The following is a 15571-nucleotide window of genomic DNA, read 5'->3' as shown; positions in this document are numbered from 1 at the left end:
CCCCCGCACTCTGCGTTACTTACTGCTAATCTGTGCACTCAGCATTATTACTGACCTCTGAAACCTACACTTAAAAAAACCCTTCTGCCTGATCAGTCTATGATGATTCCCCAGGAGGCCACATCATTCCGATCCTTAATCATCCCCCCATATGACTGTATATTGTCACAATTGCCTGTTTCTTGCTTATCTATTGTCATGCTTTTGCATCTGTTGCACATGCAACAACTGCAGCATTAGTGACATACAGAAGAAAAAAAAAAGGAGCAGAGTGTGTTTCACACTACTGGCCTCTTTAATTTAATCAAAACCCTTTAAGCTTCTCTTACGTTTAGCAAAATTTGGCCACACTTATCATTTGGTGCTCTGTGATTACCCCGTTCCTGCTACACCCCCAATAAAAGTGGCTGTGGTGTCTAGGGATTGCATTTTGAAAATCTGGTCACCTTTCCTTAAAAGTACAACTAACTGATACTTTTCCATTTACAAACAGTGCCATATTTTTCCATTATTAGTGGGTTTTAATGCAAATTCTCTCTCTTTAAAAAGGCGTTCTAAAACTGAACCACAGCACTGCTTTTTCCAAGATCAGCACAGTTCTCATACCCAGATCCCACTTGCGCTTTTACCCTGTAAGTCTGGTTTGACTACTGCAACCCACCTCCTTACATCCATTTCTACAGACTAATATTACACATCCTAAAAATATTCAGCTGCATTGGTGAGTAGTATTTAATGTCACATTTTGTACATACCCTCAACAGCAGCTGGTGGGCAAGCCACATGACAAAGAATCCTAAGAGCAGTCAGCAGTCCAGCACCCTCCAGGGCCATCAAATTGTCAACATTCTAGTGGAACAAATAAGATAAATACAGCTATGCAAAACACACATAACATGAACATCTTAGTACTGCAACAAGTGGAGAATCTGAACCTTTGTTTTGACATGGTAACATATAAACCAGAAATAAAAGCGTGTAACCTTGAGTACCTATTTGTACCCTTCACTAACACCCCAGGAACTCCAAACTCTAGAGAGCCTGTACCCGTCAGACCTAAGGGCTACCAAATCCACTTGTGACATCTAAAAGAGGAACTGAACTCTAGAAGCTCTGCCAAAAAATGACAGAAGGTTACTTATCAGTAATGCCTTCAGTCTCCCTGCAACTGATCTTTCCCCATTGCCATGTCTTGCTATCAACTGTGTCTCAGTATGGATGCGACCATCTTAGTCGAGACAGAGCTTTACTTCATATTAAAAACCCCAGGAAGACCAACAGTGAGCAACACAGTGGTTACCAAACCTCAGATTGCCAAATAAGTCAGAGGCAACAGTGCCTTTTCTTTTTGAGTTCAGGCCCACTTCAGAGATCAATAGTAAGGTAGAAATGTGAGCGGTACAACAGGCACTAAAAGGTTGCTGTAAAGAGTAATAAGGAGTAAGCCTTTCCTGGAAAAAAACACTGCTATTATCTCTATGCAGTGCTGCTCATACAAATCACATGATCAAGCATTTGGTTGCATATTCTGCTAAAATGGAAGGTTAGTTGGTATATTTTAGCAAAATCACATCGCCAAACGCCTAGGTGACATGGAGCGAGTCTGAAGTAACATTTTCATTTGGAGAGGTAAAAACCTCTGTTCTTTGGATCCTCTATTTTTTCATAAAAGCAAGAAAGTATGATTAGTTTAGCATTAAAACGGATTACTTCATGATATTCTTGCTTAAAGCTGTATTAAATCCAAAATCAAAAATGTAATATATTGCAGCATACCAATCATTAGGTGTGGTGGCTGCATTTGTTTGTTTTTTTTAGGCTTTTTCCCTTCTGTTTTCACCTGGTGATCTGGCCATTAACACAGCTCCTGTATTAGAGTACACCTACTTTGGATGAAGGCGAACAGGGAGGCACCTTTGGGCAGCAAAATTGTCAGCCTGGGGAGAGGGGAGTGTTAGATATACTAACAAATTGAAGCTGAACTTCACCTAGCACTTTATAAACAGTTACAGCAAACAGCTTTATTCCTTTTGGGACATCTGCAGGACAGTTTGTTCTGTTGAAAAACAGACTTACTGGCCAGATCACCAGCTGAAAATAAAATAAAGCCTAAAAAATAAAACTAGTACAGCTATCACATCTAAGAATTGGTAATCTGCAATATAAAATATGTTTTCTTTTGGGTTTAATTCCACTTAATAGAACAAAAAAACAAACAAACAGTCTTTGCCACTTACCTGTTTAATATAATCAATTAGGTTGGGGATACAATTTATCTCAAAGCGAATAGTTTTCAATGGCTCTAACCATTTAGCAAGCTCTATAAAAGAAAAAAATAGTTATATAGACTGGATATTTTAGAAATTAAGAACCGGATATTAATTTGTAAACTTGAGTATGACCACCAATCAAATAATATGAGGTTAGCTTCATTCTACATTTTATGAGCCCATATATTATGCAGAGTTGCATATCACACAATTGTTGAGGGACACATATCACAATGTTCATACAAAACAAGTATGAAACCAGCACTAAGACTGAGACCCTGCTTATGACTTTTCTGGCGTCCACTGAGGAACACAGGAAGTCTCTAACTGTTGGCATTATGTTGCCACCTGCAAATGTATTGGACACTGACAAAAAAACTGCAATCTAGCCCAGACAGAGAGATGGTACCTGTGAGTCCCTCAATGATTAAAAGAAATAAAAGTACTTTTAAGCTGAAAACAGAAATCCTATTACCTTTTTCGTCCACTGAGAGACACAGGTCTTTAACCTTTGAGATGCCCAAAAGCATTCCAACTGAGGGGTGGACAACACGCGAGCATGAGGTCCAAGAAAGCAATTCAGTACTTTTTTTTTTCCCTCTAAAACTGTAGTCACATTAACTACCTGTAATGAAGGATGTCCAACGAATGTGCAGGCTACTGGATGCTGGAGAAATCTTCACTGCAGGGATGGCTATTCTCTAGCTATGAACTTCTGGCACTGTGAGGGTTACCAGCTTCAGGTCTCCAAGCTCAGCTGCACTGAAGAAGATCAGATGTGAACCCGCACCCTCTTGCCCTCTCCTCCACAGATAGCTTCTTTCACTGACTAAACAGACTGTGACACCATTTGTGACTGGAGGAGAGTTATGAGTCACAGGATTCTTTCCCCCATTCACAGATATGAAAGACTGAAACAGCACTGATCAAAGCAACAGGCTCACCCTTTAGTTTAAAAGTAATGCTCATTGCAGATAAGAGCCCCAATGGTCTCCTTTAGTTTGAGAGTGAGGGTTCATGCACATGGGCGGTTTGGTCTGTACAATGTAAAAACCCCATGTTTTTGGGTGCAAGGGAGACATGTGCAGTGACACCTGCAGCATTCTAAAATCAGGGATTCTGCAATCACATACGACTTTAAACCAAATTACCACTCTGAACAGTGCTCAACCGAAACATATTTCAGCCCGCCAGTGATTTTGGCAAGATGCTGGCAGCGAGCTGTACACGTGCACATGTGCCCCTCTTCTGCCCAAAAATGCCAGGTTTTATGACGTACAGGCCAAACCACCCATGTGAATGAGCCCTAATAGTGATTCTAATAGCGATTGTGACAGAACACACTAAGATTAGAGGATAGCCAGATTCCAGGCTGCAGACATTGGCACTGTCAAACCACCCAGTGCCAAACATGCTAATAGAATCTGAAGTTGAGGGCAACCAAAACAGATGGACTGTCCCCTACAAATCTAGAATAAGACATGTTCTAGCCACAGGGTATGAGGCAATGTCTCAGGTTCCCATGAAACCCAGACAACTGACAGCAGGGAAAGGTCAGTTAAGCAAAGGTGGCCGAAGTCACCGTAGGCAGATAGCAGGAATGAATAACAAAGTTCCACATGGTTCTTTGCAAGTAGGAACAGCAGCAGATGCTTCCTTCAGACTGGTGAAAAAGAGCACAAAGTTTGAGTGACTCTAAATTTGACAGATGATATCAGTCCTGCAGTGTTAGCTCCTTCCAAAGCAAAATCAGAGAAATGACAAAAGCTGAGGCAATGTCAACGGTTTTGGACTTCGAAAACACTCCACAACCTTTACCATACCAGTGTCCTATGTGGAGCCCAATGGCCACAGATCACACACACAGGCTATCCCTTCCACATCGAGTTCAGTGAGGTCTGGACGCGGCACTCCAAAGCCAGTCTGAGGACTACCATACCAGAATGCTAAAATTGAAGAGAGAAAGCTCCAGCGGAAATCTAATAAATCTTGATTGAGAAGAAAAAAAGTTAATCTCAACACAATGAATGAAGGAAAAGCATCCATTATCTTAGGACATTAGCAAAAAACTGAGTCAAGACGGTAAAAGATGGAGCTTAAAGGGTTTTGGTGGGTTTTTTTGCCAGTGTCCAATCCTGCTATAGGCAGACATATAATCTGAAGGTTAAAAACTGTGTGTTCCTCAAAAAGGACAAAAATAAATATTTGTTCTTTACATTTTACAAAATTAGCAAAACGAAAAGATTCAATATCAATAGGAACCTTGCTGCAAAAAAGCTAAACTTTCTCCCACTGACAGATGTCCAGATTCTCTCCCCTTTCCACATTGAGATTGGGGCAATTTTTCTGCAGTTCTTTGATCTTCATTCTGGCCCCTAATGACATTATTGAATAATAGTGCCCATGTGCACTGATTAGAAAGAAAACCCACACTGCATATAGGTTTCTACTGCACAATGATAACCTATAAACAACAAGGAAGCACATGTTAACTGGATCCAAGAAACCTTAAAGCAAACTGTCATTTTTGTAAATTGTATTTAACCCCCCAGTAGACCAAGTGTATATAGCACTTGCTCCTGTTCTGATCAGTGGCCTTGTTGCAGACACACTCTTACATGCTGGATTGTAGCTCCACCCCCTTTTGATGCCCAAAGTAAAGTACCTGCCATGTGTGTGCGTGTAGAAGCAGCTGCAGATACATTACACAGAGTCGCAGCTCTGGGTGATTTTTCATTTCTATGAATGAGCAACACTGACTGCTCATTCATGACAGTGACAGAACACTCAGCACTGTGGCTCTCCGAATATCTATCAGGGCTGCTTGCACACATACACAGCCTTGCCGATGGATCAAAGTGCTGTGTGAGCTTTCACCATGAAGGAGCGATCGCCGATGTCAGGATCTGTGCCGTGCATAACAGCCCAGCACTGCCGATTGCTCATTCATAAAACTGAAAGATCACACAGAGCTGCAGAACTGTGTCACCCATCAGCCAGACTGTGCATGTGTACATTTTGGATAGCATTTTTATTTTTAAACACTTGTGTCCCAATTGGGCTTTCCTGCCTAGTACACAGAACAGGAATAGGAAATGTAAAATTACTTCCTATATGCTAGCTGTGAAAATCAAGTGTTGGCTTATCTGTCCGTTTTGCCACATGCACTTTTTGCTGGAAGTAAATTGATGAGCTGCTAGCTACTCTTGCTCAATAAAATGGATGAGATAGAGAGATGCAATCTATGCAACCCAGCATGCAACCGGATCCATCTTCTACAATGTAAACAACATGTCTCAGAAGAGTCGCACAACACCAAAAATAAACACAAAGGACTAACTGGAATGTATTAAGCATAACTTACCTTGCAGTTTGGCATTGTTCTCATCTGCCTTACACAACTTGAGCAGAGATGCAGAGTGATCCTCCAACATCTGAACATCATTTGATGTTTGCACCACGAGCAACACAAGCAGACAGGCATAGTTATAGGCCACAGATTTCTTCGATTTTGCATCACTGAAATGAATATTTACACATTGTAACGATTACAGTTCAGTATGTGATGTGTTAAAGTGACTGTAAATGTTCTTTTTATACTTACCTGCTCTGTTTTGCACAAAACAGCGTGATCCTTCTCTTCTTGGATCCCCCGCAGTCCTTCTGGCTCCTCTTCTTGGTACACCTACCGGTTCAATCCTAGGCCATGCTGCCTGTGTCCATAGACACGCACACAAGATTTGAGTGACAGCAGCAGCAGCCATTAGCTCTCGCTGACTCAGCAAAGCCTGTGTGAGCAGGAAGAGATTCTACAGACAGGCATAGGGCTGGATCTAGTGAGGGCACAAGTATAAGCATGGGGGGGGGGGGTGTGTTGAAGAGGTGGGAGGTCGATACAAGTACTGCACCACTTACCTTAATGCAAGGAATGCACTATGGTAAAAATGTTTCGGCTTTATAATCACTTTAATTTTACAGGTGTTAGCACTAAAGAGCTTCACCATGCAAAACTGACATTTGTTTCTGGCAAAGCATGGAATAGTGAGCAGCACTGTGCATAATTGGTAAGTAGAATCAAGTTAAGAGGAATCTGGTTGCCATGTTGTTTTCTAAAGTTTCTGGCTCTGTTTTGTAAAAATCACCCACAGAAATGAACAGATTTCAAAAACTGGGTAGAAAAAAAAAAGAAAAATGACCGTTGGCTCTGAACACGTCGTTTTATACCTAGTAAATGCTGCATATACAGAAAAACAGGTTTCGATTTGTCCTTGCTGATGACCATCTAAATGAGAATTGCAAACAGGAAAAATATATTACCCAAGTGCTTCCTTTGAGCAGAACTCCATTAAAGTTATGAGACATTGCAGATTCTTGTCCAGGCTAAAGACATGGGCCACAGCAGACCTGCCAACAGGATTGAAGCTGATCAGGTAAAGGTTGTGAAGGATCCCCAACAAATTAGCATGATCGGCCTCTTCTGCGCCTGTACAATTCTGGAAATGGTGGAAGAGTTCAGAGATGTACTGCAAAGCTTGGGTGGCATGCAGGAGCCACAAGGCACAAGAGTCTTCGCTGTTCCCCTCCGTTTGCAGATTGTCCTCCTGATCTTGCTCAGACACCTGGCAAAGGGCTCTGGCGATCAGGTTTGTTGCTTCATTCTCAAACAACAGAAACAGGAGGCCCTTCTGCGACTGTGCCAGAAACCGCAATATCTCTCTTACAGCTTGAACAATCCCAGGGTGAGAGCTTGTCCCTGGAAGAGACAGAAGCACCGTTGCAGATTCCAAGAATTGGTGACTGTGCAGGAACCTGAGAGAAGAATACAAAAGAAATAATTCATTATAGTGAAGAACTCCTCAATGCAAAGCACATTTTATTATCTATTACAGGTACTTATATACCGTCTTCAATTTACGTATATATTGTACATTTACCTCAGTCCCTAACCCTCAAAAAGGGAGTACAATCTAAAGTCCCTAACTTACATTCATACATACACATACTAGGGCCAATTTAGACAGGAGCCAATTACCCTACCAGCATGTCTTTGGAGTGTTGGAGGAAACTGGAGTAGCCGGAGGAAACCCACGCAGGCACAGGGAGAATATGCAAACTCCAGGTAGGTGGTGTCATGGTTGGGATTCAAACTAATGACTGCCAGGCGGAAGTGCTAACCATTTAGCCACTGTGCTGCCCATATATTTTATGCGAAACTTGAGCAGGGTCTCAACACAGTTCTGACTTGCTGGGTGAGACTTGAAGGAAAATCTCAGTTCCCCTCTACTGCAGCAATAAGCCGACTTTTCAGCTGAAGTGCATGTTTTCTTTTTGATCGAGTACCTACCTCCCACCCACATGCCATCTCAACCCCACAAACACAGGCTGCAGAGAACAAGGCAAGTACACAAAGGCCTGTAAACCTGCCTAAGGAAGACTGCATTTGGGAAGGTGCTTTATTGCTAAACCAAAAAAGTTAAACTCAGGCTCAAAGTTTATTACCTTTATCACTGGCCTAAAATAAGATATTCAAATAGTCATAGTAAGAACCGATTAGAGGATCCAGTAAAAAAAATTAAAAATAAAAAAAAAATAAAGAAAAGGATTATGCCATCTTCTTTCCAGTAGACTGACAGGCTTGGAAAAAGACTGAAAATGTATTCATGAACAAGTCTCACTAAAAACAGCTACCTATTAATTTACTAGCAAAGAATAGGGGAGGTCGATTTTTTAAAATTTTTACATAGAAGGGGGTGAAAAATGCTGAAATACAGCCTTACCTTTATCACTGGTCCAATTAAGCTATTCAAACACCTTCCTAAAGTGGAACTTCACTGAAAAACAGAAGTACCACTCTTCCCAATTCTCCCTACCACAAGGAATGCAAAAACAGAAAAAAAAAATCTGCACACTATGGTGAACAAGCAAAAAGACCCATAGAAGTCAATGGCTATATCCAATGTCAGCCTCCAGACAGAAATAGGAAGGTCGTCTTGCTAGCGAATTGACTAATAAAAGGAAACCCTTAAATTACATCCTAATTTCAGAACAGAAGGAACCACAAGCATAACCTTTAACTATAGCAAGCAAGACATGGATCAGACTGCCTTCATCTTATTTCTTAGCTTCATTATATTGTAGGTGTAAGACTGTTATGGGCAAACCGTTGTACAGGGAACTGCAGAATGATAGTACATCCAATGTTGCAGCGATACAACACCAACTTACCGATATATGATAGGATAGGGGTCATCTCTTTCAAGAGGCCCGGTGATTCTGGCTGTTGTTGGGAAAGACTTTACAGGAGGCTGGATCATGGTGTGTGGTGCTGTCTCTAATACATGAAAAATCTCATTCAGAAGTCCCATCAATTTCTCCAGTTCCCCTTCGCTAATACTTGTAGATTCCAAGAGATTGTCCATATCCATAGGAACTTCAGCATCATTGTCAAAGTCACGGTTTGATCTCTCTGGAGCAGTTGCTGTCTCCTGTTCTCGCTCTCCAGTGTTTGAAGGAGGCGGCGTGCGGTCAGCTAACTGGTCTGCTGTTCTCTTTATGTCAGAAAGAACTTCATTAAAGTGACATTTCTGTAGCACAGCAGAACATGCTGTAAAAACTCTAACAGTCTGGTCCAACAAGATCAACTCCAACAGTCTCTGGTAACCACTTTTTACTTGCATCTCTGTACGGTTCCTTAAAAATGCATCCATGCCTTCAGTTGTACTGATGACACTGTCCAGGGATTTAAAAGCATTTAATTTGAGAGAAGACGACACATGTTCTGCAAACAGCAAGTCATACAATTTGTTGATGACATCAGCTTTTATTAGAGATTCTACAGCTCGAGTGCCACATTCTGCTAGGGAGGACACCAACTTTGTGCCAGCTTTCAGCTGTCGGACATTCAAGGCTATAGGCTGCTGCAGAGCCAGCTGCAAATCCAACGCTTGCATCGCCCAATCAACTAACTGGCTTAGATGGTCCCGTCCAGGCTCTTTAAGCTGCAGAAAGCTCAATCCTTTCACTATGAGGCTGGGTACTTCTTCTAGTGCTGTAACCCACTTTGCACCTCTGTCATCCTGATACAGATCCAATAATTCCAATAACTTTATTGATGTCTCACTGGCCCCAGAAGTTTCTTTATCAAGGTCCTGATCACGCAGCTTGTTAACTTCGTTCTCAAAAGCAGTTCTGTATGGGCAGTTGAAGTACAGGAGAGGGCCTAAATCACGATCATAAGGATCATAAGTCATGGTGGGCACGGATGCCAAGTCTTCAGGAGTGTAATCTATATCAAAACTTGGATATTTGAATGATTCTCTTTCAAAGTCAGCAATTCCATCTTCATCACTGGAGATCTGCTCATAACCGTCATCTCCTGGAAATAAAAAAAACAACTCTGGTCAGGAACAGGTCTAAACAATAGAACTGCAACAGCACAAGGACCAACCCTGACACATATATCACATACTGTGTATGAATAAAATTCTGTTCATGCTTGTTCAAGTGCATTAATCCAAAGTACTGAAGCCAGAGACTGTCAGTAAACTAGCATTTTAGGAGAGGTCAACAATGGAAACCTACAATTTTTTCAGTAAAGGTTTTCTTTATTTTATGGGGGTGCAGTTCTCTTTTAGCTCCATGCTTTTTCTCTGACGTTCGACCTATAATTTCCTCATTTCACCTGCAGCACTAACTACTAGTGGCAACCAGGACAAACATAAAACACAATTTCTTTCTTTAGGAAACCATTTCTAAAGTCTGACTTCAATAAAACCTACATTGAAATGATGACCTCCCTCTCCCAAACAGCAAGTTCCCTGGCTGTCTTGCAGATTTATTTTCGAAGGCAATGACCCAGATGTAGGCATATAAGTAGATATCACTTTGTGTGACTCTCAGGTGCTTAAAAAGTACTGGCAGGGCATACGATCTGACGTCATCGTTGTGAGTAAATGCTTTACTGAATAAACTTGTATAATTTTTTTACAGTATTATGCTATGTGCGGTTTATCATTTTCGGTCTGGGGAAGGGGAGTATAAGATGTACTAGCAGATGTAGATACACTAAAAAAACTGAAGTCATACGTCAGCTAACACTTTATTCCAAAGGGGAAAAACTGCTGTAACTGTTTATAAAAGTTTTTCATGAATAAATAAAAGCTGATCATTGTGATCATTGTAAGCACCTCTACCAGTGTTAGTGTCATCCCGGTAAACTGATACATTTGAAAAAGAGCTTGTTCTTTTGAAAAACAACAGGTTTACTGGCCAGATCACCAGATGAAAATAATAGAAAGAAATACTAAAATAGAAAACTAATACAGCGATCACATCTAAGAATTGGTAAGCTGAAATATAATAAATGTTTGCTTTTGGATACATGGTGGTGGCAGAAAAGAGCATCATTTCGTTGCATCACACAAGGATAGTGCTACATATATTTATGTATAATATTATTTGATATGCTTGTGGATATTTCTAGGGGCTGTTGTCACATATATATGTATGCACACACATACATATATAAAAATTAGTAGAGAATAGTCACACCAAGTACAGTTAATTTGGGTTTTTAAGTAAAATCAGTGAGCCACTAAGACATTCTAACACAATTACATAGAACAAAATAAGAAACCCACTCAATTTCTCTTATTCATAGGTAAGCAAATGCTGCGTCATCCACATGATGCATTGCAAAATCTTACAGGGTCCATAGGAGTATACTTACTGAAGCCTGCAGCATTTGACCTCTCTCTCAGCATTACCAGTCACATTTGCGCTTTCATAGCAGTTTTGACTGTAACTGGCAATTCTGAGGTTTTTTTCTTAAAAACATTAAGCTTCTGGTGCGTCACAGGCAGAAACAACAATGTTTTAACACCACCAATAAGTGCATTCCAAGATTACCAGGTAAGTGAAAAAAAGGACTGGGAAGGATTGGTATAAGGACAACAACTGGATGAAAAAATTATGTACTGATTAGAAAGGATTTAGTCCTAGTACACAACACATGGTTTAATTTTTAAGATGCCATAGACAAAGACTGCTGAGTCTTTCTTGAAAATAACTTGGGGAGATGGGACTGGTCTAAACCTCTCCCTAAAATCTTTAGGACTCTTGACATAATCAATCTGCTCATTTCCGATACAGACAACACTAAGCTTAAATAGAAAAAAAAATCTTGGGGTCGATTTATGCTTTGCATAATACGCGCACTTGTGCATGCTATAAAGGGGCAGCGTGATACAATCTGCTTCACATTTAAAATTACAAAAAAAAAAAAAAAAAAGACAAAAACACACACTTCTTCGAACTTTATGCATTGACATGTGGTGATGTGCATTGCACTGTGTAAAAATGCAGTCGTGCTGCATTTTTGCACATGCACACCAACTCACATGTATGGTGTGAACAGATCGAATAGACAGTTAGTGCCCGTGCACTGAGCCTACATTCATCAATGCATCTGGTGTGTACAGGCTCTTGATAAGTGCACGAAAAAAAAAGGGCCAAACCAAATTAAAAATAAAGGGCACCTTCAATTTCCTCCTCCTCATCCTCTTCATCATCTTCTTCATCAACAAGGCTGTCCTCTGTTTGAACATCATCCTCATCTTCATCATCTTCAGCATTGAGGTCATCGTCATCTTCTTCCTCCTCATCATCATCTTCTCCATCATCCTGAGGATCATCATCCCCTTCTTCTTCATCAGAGTAAGCACCATCAGGGTGAATAGATACTCGGTCAGGAGATATGGGCTCAAAGTAACCTTCCCTTGGTTCTCGCTCGTCTTCTTTTTCACCACCTAACGTCAAAGAGAAACAGGATCATATATAGGTATACAAAAGATATCAACAGTCCACATGGGCACCAAGAACTCAATGGAGCCTATGAAACATACAGAAAGCAGAAAATATTTAACCAATAATTTTTCAAAAACATGTTTGAAAGAAATGGAGACATTCCCAAATCATTTAATCTGGTTCCCCCATTCAATTTTCAATCTTACTATTACAGAATTTGAGTGCCGAGATCTAACTGGCGGTTACTGGCAAAACTTTCATTTAAAATTTTCCTCCATTTCCAAAGACCCCAAACAGTTAAGCATTGTTAATCCCTTGTATGTAAAAAGCATACAAGTGTTGCTAACCATGTTTAATGTGTGCCTTCATTGTCAATCCTGTCATTGCAATGTATTATGCTTCCTAAAATTCAAATTTTTTCTGTTTTAATGTGGCTCTGTTAAGCTACAGAGTGCTATGAAACCACCTTTGCGTGCATACGTTTGGCTTGGACTACAGCTGGAAATCCATACACTGCCTTTGCACAGACATAGGCAGACCTGAAGCTGAAGCCTAGAAATGCAAACCTTGCCTCTGCTCTTTTTCAATGCATGACTGCGGCTCCTCAGGCTAGGTCTAAGAACACCTGTTTCATTGCTGGTTATAATTATATTAAACGATAAGTTCCTCTTTGGGAACATGTTACATGTTCAACCCTAAAAACGGGTGGAACATTTAACATGTTCCCCCCCCCCCCCATGACAGCAGTAAGAAGAAAAGTTCCCCGTACTAGCTATCAGTTTTTGAAAACAGCTCAGCTGTGCGGGGCTCCACCCACACGACTGCATCATTCATTCACAGAGTTCTGAGAATGAATGAACTATAAGTGCCAACAGCCTTTGCGGCTTGTAGTTCTGAATGAACTACCGCGGCGCTTCTTGTCAGACTGTATATGCTTGCCCCAACAGGATCTACAGGTACACAGATACACTGACAGTTTTCAGGAGTCCTGATCGCTGGTGCAATGCTTTCCAGGTTCCAAAAAAACCCCGAAAAAAGAAAATGCAAATTTTTTTACCAGCAAAAAAAAATAAATAAATAAAAAAAATGGGCATTTATTTATTTAAGTGAACTTACCCTTTAACCACTTGCCTACCAGGCACTTATACCCCCTTATTTACCAGGCCAATTTTCAGCTTTCAGCGCTGCCGCATTTTGATTGACAATTGTGCGGTCATGCAACATTGTACCCATATGAAATTTTGATCATTTTTTTCTCACAAATAGAGCTCTCTTGGTGGTATTTAATCGCCACTGGGCGCTTTACTTTTTGCGCTATAAATAAAAAAAGTGCAAAAAATTTGAAAAAAAAAAAAAAGTTTCTTTGTTTCTATTATAAAATTTTTCAAACAGGTAATTTTTCTCCTTCACTGATGTGCGTTGATGAGGCAGCACTGATGGGCACTGATAGGCAGCACTAATGAGGTGGCACGGATAGGCGGCACTGATAGGCAGCACTAATGAGGTGTCACGGATAGGCGGCACTAATATACAGCACTGATAGGCGGCACTGTTGATGGGTACTGATAGACGGCACTGACTGGCATCACTGCTGGTACTGACTGGCACAACCGCTGGGCACTGACTGGTGGCACTGACTGGCAGCACTGCTGGGCTGCACTGGTGGGTGGCACTGGTGGGCAGCACAGGTGGGTGGGCAAAGGTGGGTGGCACTTCTGGGCACAGGTGTGTGACACTGCAGAGTGGCACAGGTGGGTGCACTGCTGGGCACAGGTGGGTGCACTGCTGGGCACAGGTGGGTGCACTGCTGGGCACAGGTGGGCGGAGCTAGTGGGCGCACTGCTGGGCACAGGTGGGCGGAACTTGTGGCACTGCTGGGCACCGATCATCAGGGCACTGATCATCAGTGCCCTGATGATCGGTGCCGATCCTCGCTCTGACAACTGCCGATTCTCGGCAGTACTTTCCTCACGATTTGACAGCGTGAGGAAAGTGCAGCCGAGAACCAGCACTTGCATTTCCCTGTGATCAGCGTGTCATTGGACACCGCTGATCACGTGGTAAAAGGCCGCTGTGATTGGCCTTTTACCACATCACGTGATCAGCTGTGTCCGTAGGACACAGCGATCACGGAGATCGCTGGGTGTGCGCCCCCTGGGGCGCGCAGGAGAGCGCGTTCTGGGAGGACGTCATATGACGTCCACCCAGAACTGGCCGGCCGCAGTGCAGCCGTCATTCGGCTATCTGGGGTCGGCAACTAGTTAAAGTTGAAAAACATGGAGAGTTTATTACTACGTTAATTTTGTTGTATTGTAAGCAAAAGTTAAATAATTCCACACAAAAAGATTTCTTTATTTTGGATAATGTAAGCCAAGGTTCAAGCGCATCTCAAAGACAGACCTCTCCTATCTCTTTTGGACACTGCTCTTTCAAGCTCTTTCACCACATTAAACTTCTTCACATATTCTCATGTAAATTTCCTTACAGGGCATGCAATGACCCTTCACAATCTCCAAGCAACATATAGAGAAATGACTGAGCAACAGACTATGTGAGGTTTGAGGAAGATCTCCTAAACTAAACAGCTCTAAGGACACACAGAAGGATCAACCTTTGCCCCACTCCACCCAAAACAAGCCAGTGAAAAGAACTATCAAAATAAGGAACCAATTACTGGACTAGTACCTGCAGTTGGCATTGGCTCATCGTCATCATCGTCATCAGGTGGGGGAGGACCTGGTGGAGTCCGGGGGCCTCTTGGCTGTGGTCTTGGTGGGCTACCATTGTATTGGTCTTCCTTCTCTTCTTCAACTAATATAGAGAAGGACAAAATGAAAGAAATCAATCAGATGTGAAGCCACAAGCATACTACATACAATGAAAAAGAATACAATAGGCTTTGGGAATATCAGTGACAAAGCCGCAAAGCTAGTTGGATACACTTCAATAAAGAAATTTGTTTACAATACATTTAAATATTTACTACAATTGAGAAGTTATTTTTATGTACAATAATAAAAATGCAACAATACATTTGCCAAAATGATAATATTCTCTGTAATAGGGGAGTGTAGAGTTCAAGGAAGCCAAAGATTATCTTCACTGAATGTAAAGATTCCATAAAAAGGTTAAGTAATGTTTGTTATAAAATGTAGATTGATTTAAAGTGGAGCTCCACCCAAAAGGGGAAGTTCCGCTTTAAGGACTGCTCCCCCGCTCCCCATTAAGGATTGGCACCTTTGAGGGGCGGGGGGAGCGGGTACCCAAATTTGACAGGTACCCGCCCCCACTTCCGGTCCAATCGCCTAGGCGATAGGAAGGTGTCCTCCCTCCCTCCCTCCCTGTAGTCTTTTGGGACACGTGACAGGTCTCAAAAGACTACAGGACCATTCATGAAGTGTAGCGCTACTCGCGCATGTGCAGTGGGTACCCAGCTGTGAAGCTGAAAGCGGTCACAGCTGGATGCCCACACTGAAGATGCCGGCCTCCTGGAATAC

At 41.8% G+C, this 15571-nt stretch overlaps 1 protein-coding gene across 1 annotated transcript in view; it reads right to left on the bottom strand.

Annotated features, from left to right (window-relative positions):
• VIRMA (vir like m6A methyltransferase associated) overlaps positions 1-15571 on the bottom strand; it is a 52316-nt gene that overhangs the window by 22264 nt on the left and 14481 nt on the right. The window contains exons 6-12 of the mRNA XM_089666832.1: positions 14760-14885; positions 11807-12076; positions 8496-9645; positions 6588-7079; positions 5635-5789; positions 2238-2320; positions 756-849 (exon numbers count right to left, since the gene is read on the bottom strand). Coding sequence (XP_089522958.1) covers positions 756-849; positions 2238-2320; positions 5635-5789; positions 6588-7079; positions 8496-9645; positions 11807-12076; positions 14760-14885 — 2370 coding nt within the window. The remainder of the gene's footprint in view (positions 1-755; positions 850-2237; positions 2321-5634; positions 5790-6587; positions 7080-8495; positions 9646-11806; positions 12077-14759; positions 14886-15571) is intronic.

The sequence above is a fragment of the Staurois parvus genome, unplaced genomic scaffold (genome assembly GCF_062004578.1).
Source record: "Staurois parvus isolate SC_StPar_1 unplaced genomic scaffold, SC_StPar_1.0 ptg000052l, whole genome shotgun sequence".
Classification (NCBI taxonomy): Eukaryota; Metazoa; Chordata; class Amphibia; order Anura; family Ranidae; genus Staurois; species Staurois parvus.
This window is presented reverse-complemented; position numbering and strand designations above follow the sequence as displayed.